The sequence below is a fragment of the Syngnathoides biaculeatus genome, chromosome 18 (genome assembly GCF_019802595.1).
Source record: "Syngnathoides biaculeatus isolate LvHL_M chromosome 18, ASM1980259v1, whole genome shotgun sequence".
NCBI lineage: Eukaryota > Metazoa > Chordata > Actinopteri > Syngnathiformes > Syngnathidae > Syngnathoides > Syngnathoides biaculeatus.
The window spans coordinates 14,426,305-14,446,582 of record NC_084657.1 but is presented as its reverse complement, the minus strand read 5'-3'; the positions used below and the strand labels follow the sequence as shown (position 1 = coordinate 14,446,582).

General features: G+C 44.7%; 1 protein-coding gene across 3 annotated transcripts in view; it reads right to left on the bottom strand.

The window, feature by feature from the left end:
• fryb (furry homolog b (Drosophila)) overlaps nucleotides 1–20,278 on the bottom strand; it is a 55,362-nt gene that overhangs the window by 5,275 nt on the left and 29,809 nt on the right. For 2 of the 3 annotated variants that reach the window (XM_061802382.1, XM_061802383.1), the window contains 36 exons: nucleotides 19,765–19,954; nucleotides 19,452–19,576; nucleotides 18,733–18,790; nucleotides 18,571–18,662; nucleotides 18,018–18,190; nucleotides 17,620–17,780; nucleotides 17,413–17,523; nucleotides 17,188–17,342; nucleotides 16,370–16,469; nucleotides 16,111–16,282; nucleotides 14,835–15,097; nucleotides 14,608–14,754; nucleotides 14,302–14,470; nucleotides 14,143–14,233; nucleotides 13,984–14,057; nucleotides 13,656–13,806; nucleotides 12,425–12,528; nucleotides 11,754–11,845; nucleotides 11,522–11,615; nucleotides 11,226–11,445; nucleotides 10,026–10,147; nucleotides 8,851–9,038; nucleotides 8,663–8,757; nucleotides 7,766–7,964; nucleotides 7,459–7,680; nucleotides 6,493–6,691; nucleotides 6,330–6,427; nucleotides 5,953–6,123; nucleotides 5,737–5,877; nucleotides 5,005–5,190; nucleotides 4,725–4,889; nucleotides 4,350–4,424; nucleotides 4,087–4,260; nucleotides 974–1,168; nucleotides 510–650; nucleotides 91–299 (listed from right to left, as the gene is read on the bottom strand). In XM_061802382.1, coding sequence (XP_061658366.1) covers nucleotides 91–299; nucleotides 510–650; nucleotides 974–1,168; nucleotides 4,087–4,260; nucleotides 4,350–4,424; nucleotides 4,725–4,889; nucleotides 5,005–5,190; nucleotides 5,737–5,877; nucleotides 5,953–6,123; nucleotides 6,330–6,427; nucleotides 6,493–6,691; nucleotides 7,459–7,680; nucleotides 7,766–7,964; nucleotides 8,663–8,757; nucleotides 8,851–9,038; nucleotides 10,026–10,147; nucleotides 11,226–11,445; nucleotides 11,522–11,615; nucleotides 11,754–11,845; nucleotides 12,425–12,528; nucleotides 13,656–13,806; nucleotides 13,984–14,057; nucleotides 14,143–14,233; nucleotides 14,302–14,470; nucleotides 14,608–14,754; nucleotides 14,835–15,097; nucleotides 16,111–16,282; nucleotides 16,370–16,469; nucleotides 17,188–17,342; nucleotides 17,413–17,523; nucleotides 17,620–17,780; nucleotides 18,018–18,190; nucleotides 18,571–18,662; nucleotides 18,733–18,790; nucleotides 19,452–19,576; nucleotides 19,765–19,954 — 5,322 coding nt within the window. Of the gene's footprint in view, nucleotides 1–90; nucleotides 300–509; nucleotides 651–973; nucleotides 1,169–4,086; nucleotides 4,261–4,349; nucleotides 4,425–4,724; nucleotides 4,890–5,004; nucleotides 5,191–5,736; nucleotides 5,878–5,952; nucleotides 6,124–6,329; nucleotides 6,428–6,492; nucleotides 6,692–7,458; nucleotides 7,681–7,765; nucleotides 7,965–8,662; nucleotides 8,758–8,850; nucleotides 9,039–10,025; nucleotides 10,178–11,225; nucleotides 11,446–11,521; nucleotides 11,616–11,753; nucleotides 11,846–12,424; nucleotides 12,529–13,655; nucleotides 13,807–13,983; nucleotides 14,058–14,142; nucleotides 14,234–14,301; nucleotides 14,471–14,607; nucleotides 14,755–14,834; nucleotides 15,098–16,110; nucleotides 16,283–16,369; nucleotides 16,470–17,187; nucleotides 17,343–17,412; nucleotides 17,524–17,619; nucleotides 17,781–18,017; nucleotides 18,191–18,570; nucleotides 18,663–18,732; nucleotides 18,791–19,451; nucleotides 19,577–19,764; nucleotides 19,955–20,278 lie in introns of all 3 variants that reach the window. The other variant, XM_061802381.1, reaches the window with a different exon arrangement.

Sequence of the window (20,278 nt, the reverse complement as noted above, 5' to 3'; positions counted from 1 at the left end):
TTTTTTTTTAAATTAGATTAAAAAGAAGAAAAAAATGGTAACTTTTACACAGGTATGGAAATTTGACCCACAAAATAAGTCGGTCTTCACCTCGGCAGACTGTTTGGATCCAGAAAGTCCAGCGGCGGTTGGCAGTAGTTGACCTGACGGTCCAGATGAGGCGTTTGAGCCTGTGCTTGTCCCGGCAGGTCCAGGGTGAAACTCTCGCCGCAGTCCGAGCCGACGGGAAGCTCGTTGGTGCTCAAAGACAGCTCGTCGTCCTGAGCCTGAGTCTCCTCGTCGTCGCCGCACGCCCTCGCCTGCCCCCGGGATGCAGATGCGCCGTCAGCGTTTACAAAAAAAAAAAAACTTTAGATGCTGTGTGTCGGTGGTTCTCAATCTGGGGTTAGGCCATCGCCATATCTTGCTCAAAAGTAATTCATTGTTGCCATTTTGTGGCATCAAGAGACAAATACAATCCAACCAAAACTTTGAGAGTCTCCGCTGTACGAGATTGTGTGCAGTCTCACATGGAGGCCGAGTTGGTCGTGCAGCAGCAGCACACCCTGGCCCGGCGTGGTGGCGCCGAAGGACTGTGGGTCGGCGGACGTGTCATACGATGTGGAAAGAGAGTCCGTGTGGTTGGTCTCGTCCGACGGGGATGGATTAGTCTGGAAGGTCAAAGCACATCTGTCATACAACAAATTGCAGAGTCGCACATGAAATTGTAACAGTACCACATAGTTCCACAGAAGAGAGGTGAAGACCTTCATTTAGACTGAAGTAAAGCTTTGCTGGCATCATGGTGCCAAAGAACTATGTTGAAGTGTGTTGAAGAGCTTCAATTAGATGCCAACATGTCAAGGAACTGTGACAAAATGTAATGCTTTGCCTGAAATCTTGTGGCGCGCGCTAATCGCAGCAGGATTTGGTTCCCATTGACAATGCAACGCATCTTGAATTACGTGACGTTCTGATACCGGCCCATACACACCAGCTGCGAGTGCGACAGGCTGTGGCTGGTCGAGGACTCCTCTTCCTCGGAGGACTCCTCGGAATCGTGGGGATCTTCGTGTCCCAGGCTGGGCGTGCTGCCCGAGTGCTGACTCTCCTCCAGCAGGTCGCCTAGCTCGGTGCTGTCCAGGGATCGCCGCCGCACGCCCCAGTTGAAGTTGTCCACGGATTCGCCCTGGAGCGAACGTACAGAAAAACGGCAGCCGGCGGGGGTGGGGAAGAAGGAGCGGGGGGATGGCGGTGAATGTTTCGAGTTCGACGGCGATGCGTCACGGTAACGGGTGCCGGGCGAGAAGCGGTTATTGACACGTATTCGCGACAACATTGACAGAGGGGGGAGGAAGTCACATATCGTCATTGTCCTGGGGAATACTTGGATCGGTAACATTACTATTTATCAGAAAATTTAAAAAACAAAAAAAACTAAAACGCCATCTTGCACTTTCTTTCACGGTTGACCAGTTACGTTTCCACCCAAGCGTTAATGCAATCCATTTTTAACAACAGAGGCTTACTTAAAAGTATCTAATGTAACTATTGTCATTTATTATTGGCTAAAAAACATCCATATTTTCAATCATGAAGCGACATAATGACGCACTGGAGGAAAAAATGGAGATTAATCAGCTTCTCAGACAGTTCAAAGTGTGCAAGAGCTACTAGATTTGTTCTAAAACTACTTTTAACATTTTACATTGTTGAATAACGACTGACAACATGTGGACAGACCAATAGTATGGAAAATAATGAAAATATACTATTGAGCATATTGGTCCACACAATTTCCGCCCGACAGCGACGATATGTGAACGTCATAAGCAAGTCTTAAGCCCTTCCTTTTCAAGTTTCAAGCAAGTCCAAATTACTGAAAGGGAAAGTCAGGCAAGTCGAAATTTCAAGTAAGTCAACTGAAGTCGTTACTTGGGTTAAAATAGTGAGAAGTCAAGAAGAGGAAAATGGGTAATATTTTTTTAAATGCGTCTTTTTTCCCCACAAATGGTGACGGTTCACTAGATGATCTGTGCGTTGTGTTACAATGAGGTGGCACGGTGGAGCAGCTCGTGAGAGCGTTGGCTTCACAGTTCTGAGGACCGGGGTTTAAATCCCGGCCTCGGCCTGTGTGGAGTTTGCATGTTCTCCCCGTGCCTGTGTGGCTTTTCTCCGGGCACTCCGGTTTCCTCCCACATCGCAAAAACATGCATTAATTGGACACTGTAAATTGCCCCAAGGTGCGACTGTGAATGCGACTGTTTGTCTCGATGTGCCCTGTGATTGGCTTGCAACCAGTTCAGAGGTGTACCCCGCCTCCTGCCCGAATATAGCTGGGATAACCTCCTGCCCTCCTGCCACACTCGTGAGGATAAGCAGCTCGGAAAATCAATGAATATGTTACCATGAGGGGAGAGTAACTTTACCGTTACACAAGTTGTATCACGACTACAGTTTTCATTTGCCGGTGTGACGGTCTGAGCGCTCCCCCGTGCTGAAAAGTCCCCTTGGGATTAACGCGCATGCGCATAGAATTTTGGGAATTTTTCTTCCAGTTGATAAATAACAAACAATACGTTCACATTTGTTTCTGTGTTCTTTCATTCGCTCCGTTTGGCTTTGTGAGACGTCCATAGCGAAATGCACGCGGAGCGAAAGTGAACATGCGGAAGCGGAGCGAAAATGAGAAAAAGTATAAAAATTCCAAAAATCCTGCACACATGCGTATTAACCTGAAGAAGACCTTTCAGCACTGGAAGCACTCAGACGTCATGTATATTTTTTTCCACTTTTGTCCCATCAAAAATATAATCAAATATTTGCAAAAATCTGACAGATGCACTCACTTTTGTGAGACTCTTTACTGTACTCCACTTTACTTTGTGAATAAGTGTGCGTCTGTGTCTGTGTATCTAAAAACGACACTACACTTCCGGTCAAAGTCAAGTCGAGGCTTTTAGCAGTTTTGCAAAGCAAATCCAAAGTCCCAAAAATGGACAATGTGGTTGTCGTCCCCCATTTCTGAACAACAGCAACAATGGTCAAGGAGCCAGCAACACCAGCACAGCTGTGAGAGGAAAAGCTCGTGTTCGATGCTGAATGTGGGGAAAACTTACCTGGAGCTCCTGGGTGGCACAGGGGAGAAAGAGAGACACTCAGTTAGACAGAGAGAAATGAGAGAGAGAGAGAATATGAATGTATCCATTAAATGAAAAAAAATTGCATGTAGTTGGAAAAAAAAAAACAAAGAAGCGTAAAAACTCAAGAACACAAAGCATCACAGAGTATTAGGGCCACACTGAAGTAATAGTCTGACCATTTTCACGGAAATTTTTTTTTATTCGTTTAATATATTTTTTTCGTCACACTTTTTTCTTGGAACATTACAATCCCGTAAACCTGTTTTTTTCTCGAGGGCCACATTGGCATTCTGGTTTACCTCATCGGGCCGTTATGACTGTGAAACCATAAAAATCTTTGACCGCATCATCATATTTCCAAATGGAATTTTAGGAATCAAAAATCAAAGAGAATGTGATTTTCAACTCTTGTTGTTTGGGAACACAAACATGGTTAACAAAACCTCAATGTTATCATTTATGATATGACAAGTTGAAATTTTGGTACAGATTTGAACAAAAATCACAGAAGTTAATACACATGATTTAGCTTTGCGGGCCACATAAAATCACGCGGTGGGCCGGATCTGGCCCCCGGGCCTTGAGTTTGACACCTGTGCCGTAAACCATACAATTTTTTTGCGGGAAATAAATCTCGTCTTCTTTCCTTCAAAAAAAATATTTTTCTTGAGAAAATGTTTTACTTCATTCTCATCTATTTTTAAAAACAGAAAATATAACTTTCTACTTTCTACTAAAAATTATTCTTAAAAACTCCTGATAACTTATGTTTGCAATTTTTTTTGGCCTTATATATATGAGGACAGAAAAAAAATGTATATATACATATGTATATATCACAAAAATACAATTTTAATCAGCAAAATAAAAAGATTATTCTCATTCATTATTCTTAGTTATGGCCCTAATACACCATGGTGCGAAGACGACAGAGACGTTACCATGGAATAAATCCCGCGCTCACCTCTCCGTCCTCCAGCTCCACATCCAGGAAGTCGAAGTCTCTGAAAACCCGGAACTGCTGCTCGCTGGCGGTGTCGTCCAGCGTGTCCTCCCTGGTGCCGCCCTCCTCCGACGACACGCCGCTCTCGCGCACCTCCATCATCATGTCCAGGTCACCGCAGGATGAGAAGATCACCTGGTGGCGGCAAAAAAAAATGAGAGTGAGTCTTTGTTTAAGAAATAAAGTCAACCGTGGTTCCAGAAGGGCGTGAGGCAGCGGCTTACCGACGGGTTCTTTGTCAGTCCAACTTCTTGTCCGCACAAAGACAGAACATTTACCAGCTTCTCTCTGGTTCGCTTCTAAAGCAGACGGAAATAAAAACAAAAAGTCCATTTTTTTTTCAAGAAAATATGGCATCACCCTAAAAGATTATTCTTGAAAAATCTAACTTTCTTGACAATACAATGCTTTACAAAATCTTTTCATCTATGTTCTCACAAAGAAAAATTGTGTTTTGTCAAAACATACAACTTATGACTTTCCTATCCTTCGAAAAAGAAACCACCTGACTACATTGTGTCATGTCCAAGCCAAAAGTATGCGCAGCTGACTTTTGTCAAGTTGAACCTGTTTCGCCAAGTAGGGTAAAATACCGCTACCTGAGAAGACTGTGGTTGCCTCCAGCTGACAGGAACCAAGATGGTGTTGGAGTTGGACCCCGATGAGGTGGAAGATGTGCTGCGGGTGACGGCCATGGCTCGGGCTTTGCCCTCCCTGACGCCGGAACCCTGCAGGGCGTCAAAGCGCCGCCCAATCACTGGTGTCTGCGTGGAGAAGAAATCAGTGAAGACACGTTCCCGTGGCTTCCGGAGGAAAGGGTGTCCGTCCGGCTCGGGACGGGCGATACGGCCTTAAAATCTCAGCCCTCTCTTGCCTTACCTCGGAGATGTCGAAAGTGAAGTCCAGGGTTTTCCCGGGCAGGGCCTTGGCCGAACCGTCCCACACTCGGCTCACCTCCAGGTTGGAGATGTCGCCGTGGCCGTGACTGTATGCCGGGTGTACCAGGCTGGCCGAGCGCGACACCACCAGCTTCAAGATATTCAAGGCGTCTTTCCAGTGCACCGTCTGAGGAGATGCAGATTTTACTTTACATTTTTTAGAGGTTCTTTTGTTGGCCTTGATATTCTTTTTTTTCTTTTGTTTTCAACCTGAAAATTTCAGGAAAAAAAATGTATTTAGAAAAAAGGCTGGAAAAAAATTTCTGTTGCCCCCATTTATTTTTTGAAAAATATATTTAGATTTTTTTCATTAAAAAAAAACAATACAATGTCTATTTAAACGAAAACTAAAAAAAAAAAAAAACAATACTGAACATGTTTTAAAAATGTTTGGAACAAAACTTTCCTCTCTATATTTAATAATTTCAAATGTAGAATACTTGTTAAATACTTTGTGGGTCAGATTGATTCATGACATGAAAACTGGATTAATGATGAGATATAATTTTTTTTTTAAATCAAGAAGGACGGCCCGAGATGTATAATTAATTAATAATATTTTAAAAATAGCACGCAAAAAATGATGGTATGAAATATTCTCTCACCTCAATTCAGTTCTTTTCTTCATTCTCCCCCCCAATTTTTTTTTTTTTTAAATCTTTGAGGAACTTACTTGAACAAACTTCTCAATGGTCTTTGTGACGTCGGCGTTGAACTGCTTGACGTGCACAGCGCTCAGGTCCATGTGACTGAGCAGGCAGTAGATGATCTGCAGCAAGGACTGTTGCATGCTGGGAAGGCCCTTATCCAGCAGCTGCACGACACACAATTATTGCATTAGCGCTGTCATTAGTATGTCGGGCAGCACATACGAACAAGATGTCCGCACCTCCGCCATGTAGGTGACCATGTTGAGCGTGATGTCCGAGAAGGCCTCGTGGAGGTAGCGGCACACCACGCTGACCCAGGAGAAAGGATCCCGCGTGTATGAGCGCGTCTTGTACAGCGTCATCACGTGGGCCAGGTGGGACAGCTTGGTGTTCTTCTCCACCAAACAAACCTGATGAGAGAGAACACGATAATCACAAAAAAAAAAAAAAAGTTAAATGTTGGAAAATATGAAGAAGACTACAAAAAAATACAGAATAATTTCACTATGGTGGGTCAGGTCATTTTTAATGAACAAGGAGTTTGCATGTGAATTAGAGGCCTAATACGCAAAGACAAAATGTATGCAAAAAAAAAAAAAAATTATGTGCACGTTACCTGCGCGATCCTCTCTGCACTTTCCTTACAGAACTGCGTGGGGTGTCCAAAGTGCTGCACAAGGTGCGGCAGCAGACACAGCACGTTGAGCGGGAAACCTGAGGAACGAGTGCGGGTTAGCACCGTCGTGCAGAAGGAACGTGGCCGCGGGACTTAGTACTACCTAAAGACTGCGAGCTGTCCACCACGGGCACACGGGACACGGGGGTGAGCTGGCAGAAGAGCTGCAGGGTGAGGTCGGACGTGGCCTGGGAGGTGAAGCCCTTGAGTAGGAGTTGCTGGATGCCCGAGAAGCCGCTCCACCTCAGCTGAGCCTGGAGCTTTTCCAGACGCTCGCGGTTCTCCGCTCTGTCCAAGGGAACCTGGCCGAGAGGGTTGAGATGGGCTGTTCTTGCGTTACATTCACCAAACAAGCCTTTCCTGCCAATTCTGCTCTGGATCTTTAATCTGAATTATAACTATGTTAAAAGTATTTAATTTGTTATCGAACAAAAGGATTTCCGCTCACTTAATTATTGTTGTTTTCCCCTCTTTTCTTCATTAGTAACACCCTGCATATATGGTATATCAACGCTTTAATGTTGTGGGTCAAATTGACATGTTTTAAAGTAAAAAAAAATAAAAAATCATGCTAAAACATCTCACTACATTTTTGTTCTTTGCTCCTTTCTTTAATATTCTAATATGGTTTAATGGTTTATATAATTAAAAAAAAAAATTGTTTCTACAAGCCACTTCCAAAATAATTATTAATTTACAGTCCCTTGTTTTTAATAAGAATATTGTATAAAAAAAATCCCTCTTGTTTTAAATGAATTCCAATACATCGCAAACAAACCTTTCTGTTACGTTGCAGGTCAATTTTGATCCATTTTAAAGTTTAAAAATGCAGAAAAAAATGTAAAAAAATAAATGCATTACACAGCCTATTTTGGTGGCTTGATATTCTATTTTTTTTCTTATTTTTTATACAGTTCATAAATAATCAATTCTGTATTTGCAAACTCCCTTCTACATGATATATTAATATATGTTGAACCTTCTGGTGTTTCTCATCCATGCTGTGATGCAATGTTTGTATGAAAAGAGTGATTGATTGATTACTTGAATGATTGACTGATTTTTGCACCTTGGACAGGAGCTTGTGCACAAGACGCAGGGACATCTGGTACTCAAACTCAAAGTCAGACTCCATGAGGGAGACAGCCACCCAGAAGACGGTGGCCAGTATGGAAGATGGGTGCGAAACGTGGGCGGGGTCCGACAGGACACTGGGATCGATGCGATTGGTCGATGATGTGCAGGACCCGGGGCTCCTCCCTAGCCGCGGCAGGCCGTGACTGTTGCAGGCCTATCAGAACGAATGAATACACACACAAAATGTGATGTTAATTGGACCCACTTCAAAGTATTAAAATCTACATCAATATTCTTGCCTGAATGCGGTCAAGTGTGGCACTACGTGGGGGGTCGCTGGACTGGTAGCCGCACTCGCCGAACTTTTTGGGGACAGAGTAGGAGCGTTGGTGGCGCTGCGACGACAGGCCCGCTAAGCCCGGCCCGGGAAAGTTGAGCTGGCCCGTGCTCTTCCGATTCATCAGCTTGTCGCTCAGCACAAAGTCAGGGGACGACGTCCTGGGAGGGGGACAGATAGCATGACAGCTGTTAGCATAGTAGTAAGCCACATATCAATCGATATGATAGATTAGGGAAAATCAGGTTTGTCCAAAGATACCGTAATTTCTCAAAAATAATGGGCAAATTTTTCCAAAAGATATTTTCAAAAAGTTAATAGAGCGCATTATATTTAGGTATGGATGAAAAATAAAAAATACAATCACATTGAATAGATGTATACAGGTACATAGAATGGTAAAAAAAAAAGGTATATACATTCGATATGATATTTGACGTCTTATGTTACTTATTCATATTTATTACGGTAATGTGCGCCCCCAACCTGAACTCTATGACCTCTTTGGGGAGCTTGCATTTTACGATCGTTAGCGTAGCGTGCTTCTTGCTACCGCACCAAAGATCAGAAACGAAAGCCCGTGAGTTTGTTTTAATTTAAACCAAGACAAAAAAAATGCAAACTACAACGGCTCGTTGTGCAGCTGCATTTAAAAGAAATGTGTCATCACTCGTGTCGATGATGCCGGCAACCTGGAAGATTTTTAGGTCAACTTTGGGGGTGCGCGTTATACTTCAGGGCGCATTATACTCGAGAAATTACGGTAGGTATCTTGCTAAATGTGAGCATTCTCATTGTTAGCAGGTTAGCATTTTTTCAAGACAGGTTTGTCCAAACGGCTTAAAGAGCAGACGGTAACCTGGTTAGCGCCGCCATGAGGTCGCTGTTCTTCAGACATTCTGCCAGGTTGACCACCACCGATTCCAACGTGAGCAGGACCTCCATTACGTAGCCCTGACCACCCCCCCAGAAAAACACCTCGTGAGAAAGAAAAGTAGTCTGTGTTTGGGGTTTTTTTTTGTTTTTTTGGGAGGGCTAGAACCTCACCTGCACCTCATCCCCGTGCTCACCCACCACCTCCACAAGGCGCGACACCAGGTCGGACACAGCGTGGTTGTTGATCGGCTGCTTGAGTGCTCGAAATATTTGGAAGGAACGGCCGGCGTAGTGACGGGAGGAGCTGCACAGCGCTGTCTGCAGGGCCACGTCGCTCAGCTGTTGCTCCAGGTGGAAGTCTGGATGAAAAAAAAAAAAAGTTTGCAATATTACTCATTGCTTCTCCTGTTGGAGTCTAAAGCTGTTGTAGGTTACATTGACCCACTGAAAAAGTTTTAAAGGGAACACAATATCAGAAATATTTACATTTGAATGTCTACAAATACTCAGTCACTGTAATTTTTTTTAACCTTTCCTTTATTAAATTTATTTCCAAAATATAGAATTGCAATCATATATTTATTTAATAAGCACCATGATCAATTGCTCGTCAAATTGACCTCAAAGAAATAGGACATAAAATTATTTCACTGAACATCATTTTTCCTTTTCTTTCATAAATGTAATGGCCCAAAAAAAAAAAAAAGAAATTGCTGTTGATCAAATTCCTGAAATTGGCCGGCGACCAGTTCAGGGTGTACCCGACCTCTCACCCAGAGTCAGCTGAGATAGATGCCAGCATGCCCGCGACCCGAGTGGGGCTAAGCAGTTCAGAAAATGGAAGGATAGATGATCAAATTGGCAAAAATATATATTATTAAACTTTGTTGAATTACCCTAGTTTTAAGTTTTCACAAGTTATAATTATGAATTACTATTGATGAAGTTGCAATTCAGACAATAATTTAAAAGAACAACAAAACTCTTTTGCTGGCCTTATTTCTCCCTTTGCTGCTTTCTTTTCCTTTTTTTTTTTAAACATTGAAAATTACATTACCATGTTAAATGTATTTGATATCCTTGTTATTCAGTTACATAGATATGACTATTCTTCCCCTGGTCTCATTTTTGTTTATTTTCTAAAATTTTTTTTTTAAAAATGCTGATAGTAACTTATAGTTACCAATTTGTCATGACCAAAATTAAAATAAATTCTGAAAAATTATTCTGAAACTTATTCTGCTGGGCTAATTTTCATTACCAGGCATATATTCCAAAATGATGTAATTCGAAACGTAACAAAGTACTGTACTGTAGTCGTGAAGTAAAAGGATATCAATCCTCACCCGACTTGGACTCTTTGAAGACGGAGATGACGTGGCGCAGGAAGTTGGAGAGCTGCTCGGTGCTCTTGGAGTTGGGGTTCTTGGGCGTTATGTCCTCGTGCACCCACAGTGGCCCCAAGGCTCTGAGCAACGACAAAACAGTACTCCAGGCACTGCACACCCGCCACCAGTAGCACCACACATCACGTTACCTCAGGTACACTTCATGCCCTTTTAACATTCCAAAACTCACCGTCCACAATTGATTCTAAATATAAATCGTGTATATCATTTACCCTTTTCCACTTCAATTAACTCCTTTTCATTCCTGAACAATTCAGATTTTTTGCTGAAGGTCGTATTAACCATTTTATGTATTTTAAAATCTAGAAGAAAAAAATATGTATTCCAATTCTATTAAAACTGATTTCATCTTCTTCAAAACAACCAAAAATTTTAATTATTACTTAACAATTATTCATATAGTAGATAATCCTCTTGTTAACTTGCAGGTCAAACTGCCCCCCCATGCCTCATAAAACATATTCAACTCATTCTGCAGGGCCCAATTCTTCCTTTTTGGTCATTTTAAATAAATAAAATGGAAATCGTCTGATTATAATTTAATAATAACTTGCTTGGGCAAAGTATATGATTCTTGGATTACACTTGTTGCACTGAAGTTATTTTGTTTCTTTTTGAAAAATAAAACAAATTGTATGCATCCATTTTCTTAGCCGGTTATCCTCACAAGGGTCGCGGGGAGTGCTGGAGCCTATCCCAGCTGTCAACGGGCAGGAGGCGGGGTACACCCTGAACTGGTTGCCAGCCAATCGCAGGGCACATCGAGACAAACACCCACACTTGCAATCACACATTGGGGGAATTTAGAATGTCCAATTAATGTCGCATGTTTTTGGGATGTGGGAGGAAACAGGAGTGCCCGGGGAAAAAAACAAAAACCCACGCAGGCATGGGGAGAACACGCAAACTCCGCACAGGTGGGTCCGGTATCGAACCCGGGACTTCAGAACTGTGAGGCCAACGCTTTCCAGCTGCTCCACCTTGCCGCCCAGGTAAAATTGCATGTATATATATTTTTTGATTTCTTTTAATTTGGATACAAGAATCATTGTCCAGTTTATAATTATAAACAATATTATATTATGCACAGAGCCTCCGAAATAAATACACTGAAATTGATACTGTGCACTCGTTCACCTGGTGGAGAGGAACTCGATGAGTTTGTTGGTTTTCTCATCTGTCTCGTGGGGCGTGTCCTCCAGGTCCTCCAAGTCGTCAGGCGTGACCAGGGGCAGGTTCCCCACGCTGCCCGCGGTGCTGCCACCGCCGAGGCTGGCCGAGGACGAGTTGGACGTGGAGCTGAGGCCAGAGTCGGCCATGGGCGATGCCTGGCACTCCCGCAGGAAGTCGGGCATGTCTGTTGGGGAGGAGAGTGGTGAGCGTGGTCCGTTAGTGGGCAGCCGTTAGGGCTCCGAGGATGGAGCGGATCTTACTTGAGTGGTGATGGCTGATGTGGTAGCTGGATTTGATGGTCAGGGTCTTGTTGTCGCTGCTCTCTCTGGTCAACATCAACACGGAGGCAATGACCTGATATGAGATGAAAGAGGTGGGGGTCGATGAAAACGAGTTGATAAAATAAGAGGAGAAAAAGCAACAGGAAATGGGGGGGGAGGAGAGGAAGAACAGGAGAGGAGGGCGGGGTGGAAGAACACGAGACTGCCTTACCTGGAAGTTGTTATTACACGATAGTGCTATGAGTAGGTGCAGCAGGAGGCGCTTGCTGTGCTCATAGACCTCTGGCCTGTAGTGGTCCAGGCCTAATGAGGACACATACAAACAGACAACAGAGGAACGGAGAAAAACTCAACAATTTGCACCTCCAAACCAAAAATGGCCGTTTTTCACAACACTGGCTCTTTCGGATTCCCGCGCATACTGTAATGATGAACATGCACGCTGGATTTTGCGACACGTTTTCAGAAATAGTCAGATGAGGAAAGAATTTGAATTTCACACTTGACAGGTTGATAGACCTTCCAGACAACTATTTGGATCCAGCACATTTCAAACACAAGCTTCTATTATATTTATCCTTTGAGTAGAAAATATTAATTTTTTAAAAAACGCATCCTGGCATCTTGTTGACAAAAAGGATAACACGCCAGGTATGTGCGGGTTAGATGCCAGAACAGTGCTGAGATGATGATTGCTTTGTGGGCAGTTGTCAAAAGGGACACAAACCAGAGTGTGCATCTCTTTGTGTGTGTTTGTGCATCAGAGCGTTAAAGTGGACACTGACATGCAACCATTCGACGTCACTGTCAAATACCAACACACTCAGGTCTTGTCATTTTTATCTTATCAGTAATTGTGTTACATGAGGAATGTGTTGGTACCTAGGAAGAGCGCGTGCAGCAGCAGGGGAAGGTGCAAAGCCCAATCTTCTCTCACGCTGTGATCCACCACCATTTCCGTCATGAAAATGACGGCAATGTTACACCTACACAACAACACACGCACATGCACGTGATCAATCAAACACACTAAAAGTACACTTAAATACACATCAAAAAGGTAATCCTGGGTGAAATTTGTCCATCCATCCATCCATCCATTTTCTTTGCCGCTTATCCTCACGAGGTTCTTATCCTCCTGGTCAATGGCAAGGAGGCGGGGCACACCCTGAAATGGTTGCCAGCCAATCGCAGGGCACATCGAGACAAACAACTACGCTCACAATCACACCTAGGGGCAATTGCAATTATAGAGTGTCAATTTAATGTTGCATGTTTTTGGGATATGGGAGGAAACCAAAGTGCCCGGAGAAAACCCACGCAGGCACGGGGAGAACATGCAAACTACACACAGGTGGGGCCGCGATCGAACCAGAGTCCTCAGAACTGTGAGGCCAACGCTTTATCAGCTAGTCCAACGTGCCGCCCGGGTAAAATTGTATGCATATATATTTCATGTCTTCTTTTAATATGGATACAAGAATCATTGTCCAGTTTATAATTCTAAATAATATTAAAAATGACAACTAGAATATTGCTGTTATTACATATTGATAAGGCAAGCAGAAGGTTAAGGATGTCTTCTCTGTGGCACTTTCAAAACATGACGAGATTGCATACAGCGCAGGTGTCAAACTCAAGGCTGGGGGGCCAGATCCGGCCCGCCGCATGATTTTATGTGGCCCGCGAAGTGTATTAACTTCTGTGATTTTTGTTCAAATCTCTACCAAAATTCAAATTGTCATATAAATGATAAAATTGAGGTATTGTAAGCATTTTTGTGTTCCCAAACAACAATAGTTGAAAAACACACTCCCCTTGATTTCTGATTCCTAAAATTCCATGTGGAAATATGATGAGGAAGTCAAAGATTTTCATGGTTTCACAGTCGTAACGGCCCGAAGAGGTAAACCGGAATGCCAATGTGGCCATCGCCAAAAAAAACAGTTTGACACCCCTGGCATACAGTATCTTTCATCCTTGAGTGATCCTTCATCCCATTTTAAGATCTCCGGGGCGTCGGCATAGAAGCTAACGCCCGGTGACGTTCCTTCTGCGCATGGCAGACACAAACATCCGACCGGGTTTCATTCCAGAGTTTTATCAGACGCACCTGTGAAGCGGTCCCCTGGGCGTGATCGTCTCGGGCAGGTAGTCCACCAGCGGTGCCCAGCAGCCGCCGTTGATGGGCATTGGGAGCGCCTGAGGGCGGTTCGTCTCCAGGACGCTCACCAGCCACGCGGCGTACGGCGGGAGGGGGTCGTCTAAGGAAAAAAAATGTTGAAGTTTGGAACGGAAATACAAAATCTTAAAAAAAAAAAACCATGATAGCAGAAGAGGTACATTTTGATTTAGAGGTGATAAAACTCTTGCCGAGAAATTGTACAGTGATATTTAATAAACTGGATGATGATACATGATAATAAAAAAAGACTACATACTCTTCTCATCCTCATAGGAACCTCCTGAGCTGTTGCTGTAGCGAGACTCCAGCCTGTTGTGCGCCCTGGCCCTCCTGTAATGTACACACACACACACGCGATACTATCATGGTTCACATGTACACAATTTGTAATACATAAGTCAATATTAATACTGACCGTTCTTCACTCTCCCTGACCAGCTTGTTTTCGTCGGTGTCTGCCAGGTTCTCCTGTCCGACCACCACCGTATTACTGCTGGAGGTGGTGCCTACACACACACACAGGTCATATCCAACCATTGCACAGGAAGTGAGGGGTGTGGTGCAGGGGGCTCACCGGTCTGCGAGGTGGGCGCCTTGTTGCTGGCGGCAAAGCGGTAGAAAGGCGGGTTGTCGCAGTGCAGCACCACGGGGTTGACGGGATCCGTCTGCTGGAGTTCGAACAGGAGCTCCTCCATGGTCTGGATTGTGTTGTTGCGACACAAGTAGATCACCACCTTTTTGATCTGCAAACACAGCACTGACCGATCAGCAGCAGTCGTCGCTGCGAGCGTTCTATTCCAAAAATATGCCCACGAGGTATGTATGCGCTTTGGTTATTAGCGATATAAGTATTGTGTGTTTAAGGAGTGATTTTACTGACATAAGGCAAGAGCGTTGTGTCGCTGCTGACGCCACACAAGCTGATGAGGAATTGCAGGGTGATTCTCAGGTTGTTGCTCCAGCGTTCATTGGACACCAAAGCGTTCCAGGCGCTCTCCATCTCCGGGCCCGGCACCTCGTCTCCGTACTGCGGCGACAAAAGGCGGTAAGCGGTGCGGCGCGTGAACATGTCGGGTAACAACAGCAATCGTGCATGGCGCGTCCCACCTTGGCCGTCATGAACATGAGGTTGTTGAGCACCAGCGAGGTGGCCTGGAGGGACCCCCAGCCGTTGCCCCTGAGGAAGAGCGACACGCCCGCCAGACTCGGAGCCGGACCCCGGGTGACCTCCTCGTCCGGCGTGCAGGGGCTGGAGGGGGGCGGCAGGAGCCCCGTGTCCACCAGCTCCATGTTGCCCAGCCAGGGCAGCAGGTAGGACAGCATTATCTGACGGCCATTGGAGCTGGTGCTCGGGAAGCGCTGGCTCACCTCTGTGCCGCAAAACAAACACACCGAGAGCGATAGAGAGCGAAAGAGAGAGAGAGTAAGTATGAGAAAAAGAAAGAGAGAGAGGTCGGCATGTTCCTAAAATGATACTGACGGGATGATGACGACACTGGGAAGAAAGCACACCACGCATGCACACCTAACCGCCATTGCTCTCCAGTTTCTCCATCTACTACTGCTATTTCTGCGGTCTCTACTACAACGTACACGTCTACTTTTAATTCAAGTGCAATTTCTTTTCTTCAACGACTACTTCTATCTTTTCTTATACTTCTATTATTACAACTACTAATACTACATCACTGCGACTGCAACAACACCTAATGCTTTGACTATTTCTACATCAAGTACTATTTCTACTACTTCCACCACCACCAATTTTTCTACTGATACTAATTCTATTATTTCTTATTGGACAAACATTACTTCAATTTTATATACTGTGTATATATATATATATATATATATATTTTTTTTTGTAAATAAAAGGGTCTTCTTCTTCTACTACTTTTACTACTTTCTGCCACAAATTGTTGCCTTTCACAGGAGTACAGGCACTCTGTCAGGTTTAACATGCAAAATGACTGCTTTGGGAGATGAGCCCATCCATCCATGTTCTTAGCCGCTTATCCTCACAAGGGTCGCGGGAGTGCTGGAGCCTATCCCAACTGTCAATGGGCAGGAGGCAGGGTATACCTAGAACAGCCAATCACAGGGCACATGGAAACAGACAACAGTCGCACTCATGATCACACCTAGGGGCAATTTCGAGTGTCCAATAAATGTTGCATGTTTTTGGGATGTGGGAGGAAACCGGAGTGCCCGGAGAAAACCCACGCAGGCACGGGGAGAACGTGCAAACTCCACACAGGCGGGTCTGGGATAAAACCCGGGACCTCAGAACTGTGAGGCCAACGCTTTGCAGCTGAGCCACCGTGCCGCCTTTTCGAGTCATGTAAGACAAATATTAGAAGTGTTCACGGGGCGTATTACTGACCAGAGAAGAGAGGCAGTGTGAGCTCTGGGTACATGCTGGCCAGCTGGTTGGAGAGCTGTGATAGGTTTACGCTGTACAGAGGCGGCAGAGGCCCGTGTGTCCCATACAAGATGTTACCGGGCTTTTGCTCTACCATGCGCTTGGAGTATGCGCACAACTTGGATTCTAGCACCTGAAAATGCACATGGCATTACACATCATATGATATATCATATCATATGTCAAGGAGCCGATATACTGTAAATGAATGCACACGCACTTGCATCAGTTGCATCGAGATCTCATAGATTTCCCTGCTGGTGTCTGACGCCTTGAACAGCACCAGGTTGAGGAGCGTCACCAGGTCACACGGGTAGTTCCTAGTCAGCAAAAACGATTAATAGCATATCTATAATGTAAATATAGGTAAATCGATTGATATTTATTCATAATACAATGACATATTTTGTTACAGTGGACCCCCGCATACACGTAGTTCACGAATCTGTAGAATTTTTTTTTTAATTATTTAAATGGTTTTAGTAACAGCTAACTTTGGGCAAAAGGCGGATTACACCCTAAACTGGCCTCAAGTCACACGCTGGGCACATATCGACACCATCACTAAGCGGGAATCAATCCCACGTTGCCTGCACCAAAGTTAGGTGTGTGTACCACTACATCATCAGTGACCTTGTTCAATAGTTTGAAACAAATTTAAAAAGTCATGAATTAATTGAAAAAAATATATCCAATAGGATTTGTTTAACTGATTCAATTTATTAAATAATGGAAAACATTAAGTCATTAAATAATTATAAATATCAAATTAATGAGAATTTTCAATTTTCTAATGACATTTTCTATTATATACATTAAGACATCAAATAAAAATAAATGTATAAATATACATAAAATGTCAAAACATTAAGGGGATCAAAGGCTTTTCAAATGATGTTCATTATCGTTAAATAAAAACTGCATGAAAAATGGATTTGATCACGCTTGTATTTATTAAATTAATTAGTAATTAAATTAAATCCACAAGTGAATCTGTTGTTGAATTTAGCAGGGAAAGCAGGATCATGATGGTCGTACCTGTTCCCACACACAGTGGCAATGGCCTTGAAGCAGCCGGACGCCAGCTGATAAGATCCGGTGAAGCAGCGATCCACGGCCCAGTTGAACAGGTTGCTCTGGTCCGGGTTCAGCTCCAGCAGCAGAATCACAACCTCGCAGCCCAGACGGTGAACCTGCACAGGTTAACCGCAAACAGTCAGGACCACTCTGAGAGCGTGTGACACTACTACAACGCCGATGTACCCGCTTGTCGTGGCAGGCCAAGATGTTGTCCAGCCATTTGTAGAGGTAGCCGTCGGTTGACAGACCCACGTTGTCAAACACTGGCCCGCAACACAGGACGGCGGACATGGCCTGATCGTGAGAAACCGAAAAGGTCAGCACAGCCGCAACAGATCAGCAAGAAGATGAACAGGGATGGGGCGGCGGCTGTCTTCCGACAAAGCTCACCTTCAGCGCGCAGTACTGGTAGCGAGTGATCTGATGGTTGCGGTCGCTGTAGCGGTCCAGCGGGGTAAACATCACGCTGAAGGGCCCGGCCCATTGGCTGAAGAGGATGAAGAGGTGATGGCGCAGAGACTGCTGGGGGAACAGGAGGCGACGGTGCTGGACTACTCACACCCACGTGGGCACACACAAACAACCACATGCGTAGAGGGACCTTAGATAGCTTTACTACCAGTTACCATACAACCACTGTTACTACGACTACTTCTGCAACCACTCCTACTTCTGTTTTTATTAGTATATCATTTTAATCTACCACTGACTTGTATTACAGTAATTCTACTACTATTACTACTCCTTTGACCACTAGTACCCACTTGCAGTGTGACTGTGTGACTCACCAGGCACACACTGGATAAGGTTAGCCACCATGCCGCTAAAGTGGGCTCTGATATCCTTGAGCACGTCTAACTCCTTCTCGTTCTCCGCCTCCAAGAGCATCCGCGTCAGGTCCACGTACTCCAGGAACAAGGCCCCCAGCGCCAGCGAGTCGCGCTCCAGCGCTCCATTGGTGCTGCGGACCGGCGGGAAGACGTCAATACAGCGATGTGAATTGGCGAACAGTGACCGTGTGTCCACGTGTCATTTGTCATGAAAAGGCACCAAAAATGATGGCGTAATACAGTATCTTTCTTCTCTACATGTGGCATTCACATGTTGAAAAGAAGGATGTCTTTCTTTCCTGTTGACTCTTACATTTACATTTTTGCCACCCTTCTATTGGGTGCCAGCTGCGGTGGAAAAGTGCATAAATAAAATGAAAATGGTCACTTGACACATGGTTAAACCGTGAGCATATACAGGTATAAAGCGACCATGTCATTTTATGTACTGCGCAGGAAATTTGTTTGCATATAATTTCCAACAGAAGTCATGTTGGTAGTTGAGTTGCACCTGTCGCTGATGACTCCCGCATTAGCCAACAGTTCAAAGATCCTCAACAGCTGCAGCCTGAGAAGATCCCTCCTCTCCCGTCGCTTCTTGTTCTAAAAGCCGGGCACACATATTCCATGTAATTATGACGCCAGCTAAGCTTCTCCTTCATTTTTTTTATACCTCAGGTCGACGTTCCAGCGCCTCCTTCATGAGGGGGTGGAGTTCTTCCATGAGCTCCCTGGAAAAACCACAATGTGGGGTCTAAGCCATATGACTTTAGAATACAAATATCATGCGATTTTTCCACAACATTTCGATTCTAGATTCCCCCCTCCCTTCACTTTTACAAAAAGCAAATGAACATTTTTCAAAACCAGGTTTAATTTTCATTTTATTCCCCTTCTCCACAGAGAGGAGGCTAGGTGGCAATAAGCAAAGTGTGGATTTGGCATCAACTGACTCAGACAAATCCTGAGAAGAACCATTTTTGAAAATGGTTGCCAGATCGGGGGCAAAAGTTACAAAATATATCAACCAGCTCCTCCCTGTTTGCAGCTACCTTGTTAGTACACATCAGCGTGGATGCGCTTTGAACTATGGATACCACAAAAGAAATTGTCATAACGAATGAACTTGACTATCCATTCATTTTCTTGGCCGCTTATCCTCACGAGGGTCGCGGGGAGTGCTGGAGCCTAACCCAGCTGCCGACGGGCAGGAGGCCGGGTACACCCTGAACTGGTTGCCAGCCAATCGTGGGGCACATGGAGACAAACAGGGAGAACATGCAAACTCCACCCAGGGAGTGCTGGGATTGAGCCCAGCTCCTCAGAACTGTGAGGCCAACGCTTTCCGTGCCACCCTAAACTTGACTAATCAAGCAAATGAATAAATCATACCTGAAAACGAGCGCATTTGTGCAGCCAAAGCCTAATACGAGAGACTCTGTGATTTCCAGACTCTCAGCTCTCATCAGCGGGACCAGCTGCTTCAGAAGCCAGGCGACTGACGGCGTGCCTATCACCTGCGTCCATGCAACAGCGAGAAATATGACTCATATGAGAAACAAAAGAAAAGACATGAAGGTGGCACCCTAGTCCACTCTTTACAACATGAGTAAAGCATTATAATTAATATCATTATCCCAACCCTAATTATTGTCTCATAATCTGAATGCAGGAAGCTGCGTCAAGATGATAGCGCAGCACGTACCTTGTTGTCATAGGTGACGCTCCCATCGGGCGTGGTGGCCATGATCTCGGGTGTGGACGCTCGGAGGTGACCCGGTGACATGATGCTGGGCTTGGCCACCCCCAGACACAGGATGAGGTAGTTCCGCCACAGAGACATGGAGTTGTCGCCGGAGCTGGCCGTGCTGGTCTTCTTTGCGTTCACTGGGCTGCTGTAGGAACAAGATGGCACAAAAACGACGCTCAGCTCAGTCCAGACGCTTTAGTATGCCTGTGGTGAGGATTTTTAAATGGCGGGTTGTAGACCTATAATAGGTGGGTCGTGGACCCCTCAGCAAATGCTACAAGAGGACAGAGTTACCAGCATAAGGATCAGGGGTGCCCATACTTTTTTACCCCCAAGATCTACTTTTCAAGCAGACAGCCTCTTGGGAGCTACCGACGCCTGGGGAGGTGGGGGGTGGGTGGGAATGATGTGGGAATGATGTAAATATATATATATATATATATATATATATATATATATATATATTTAA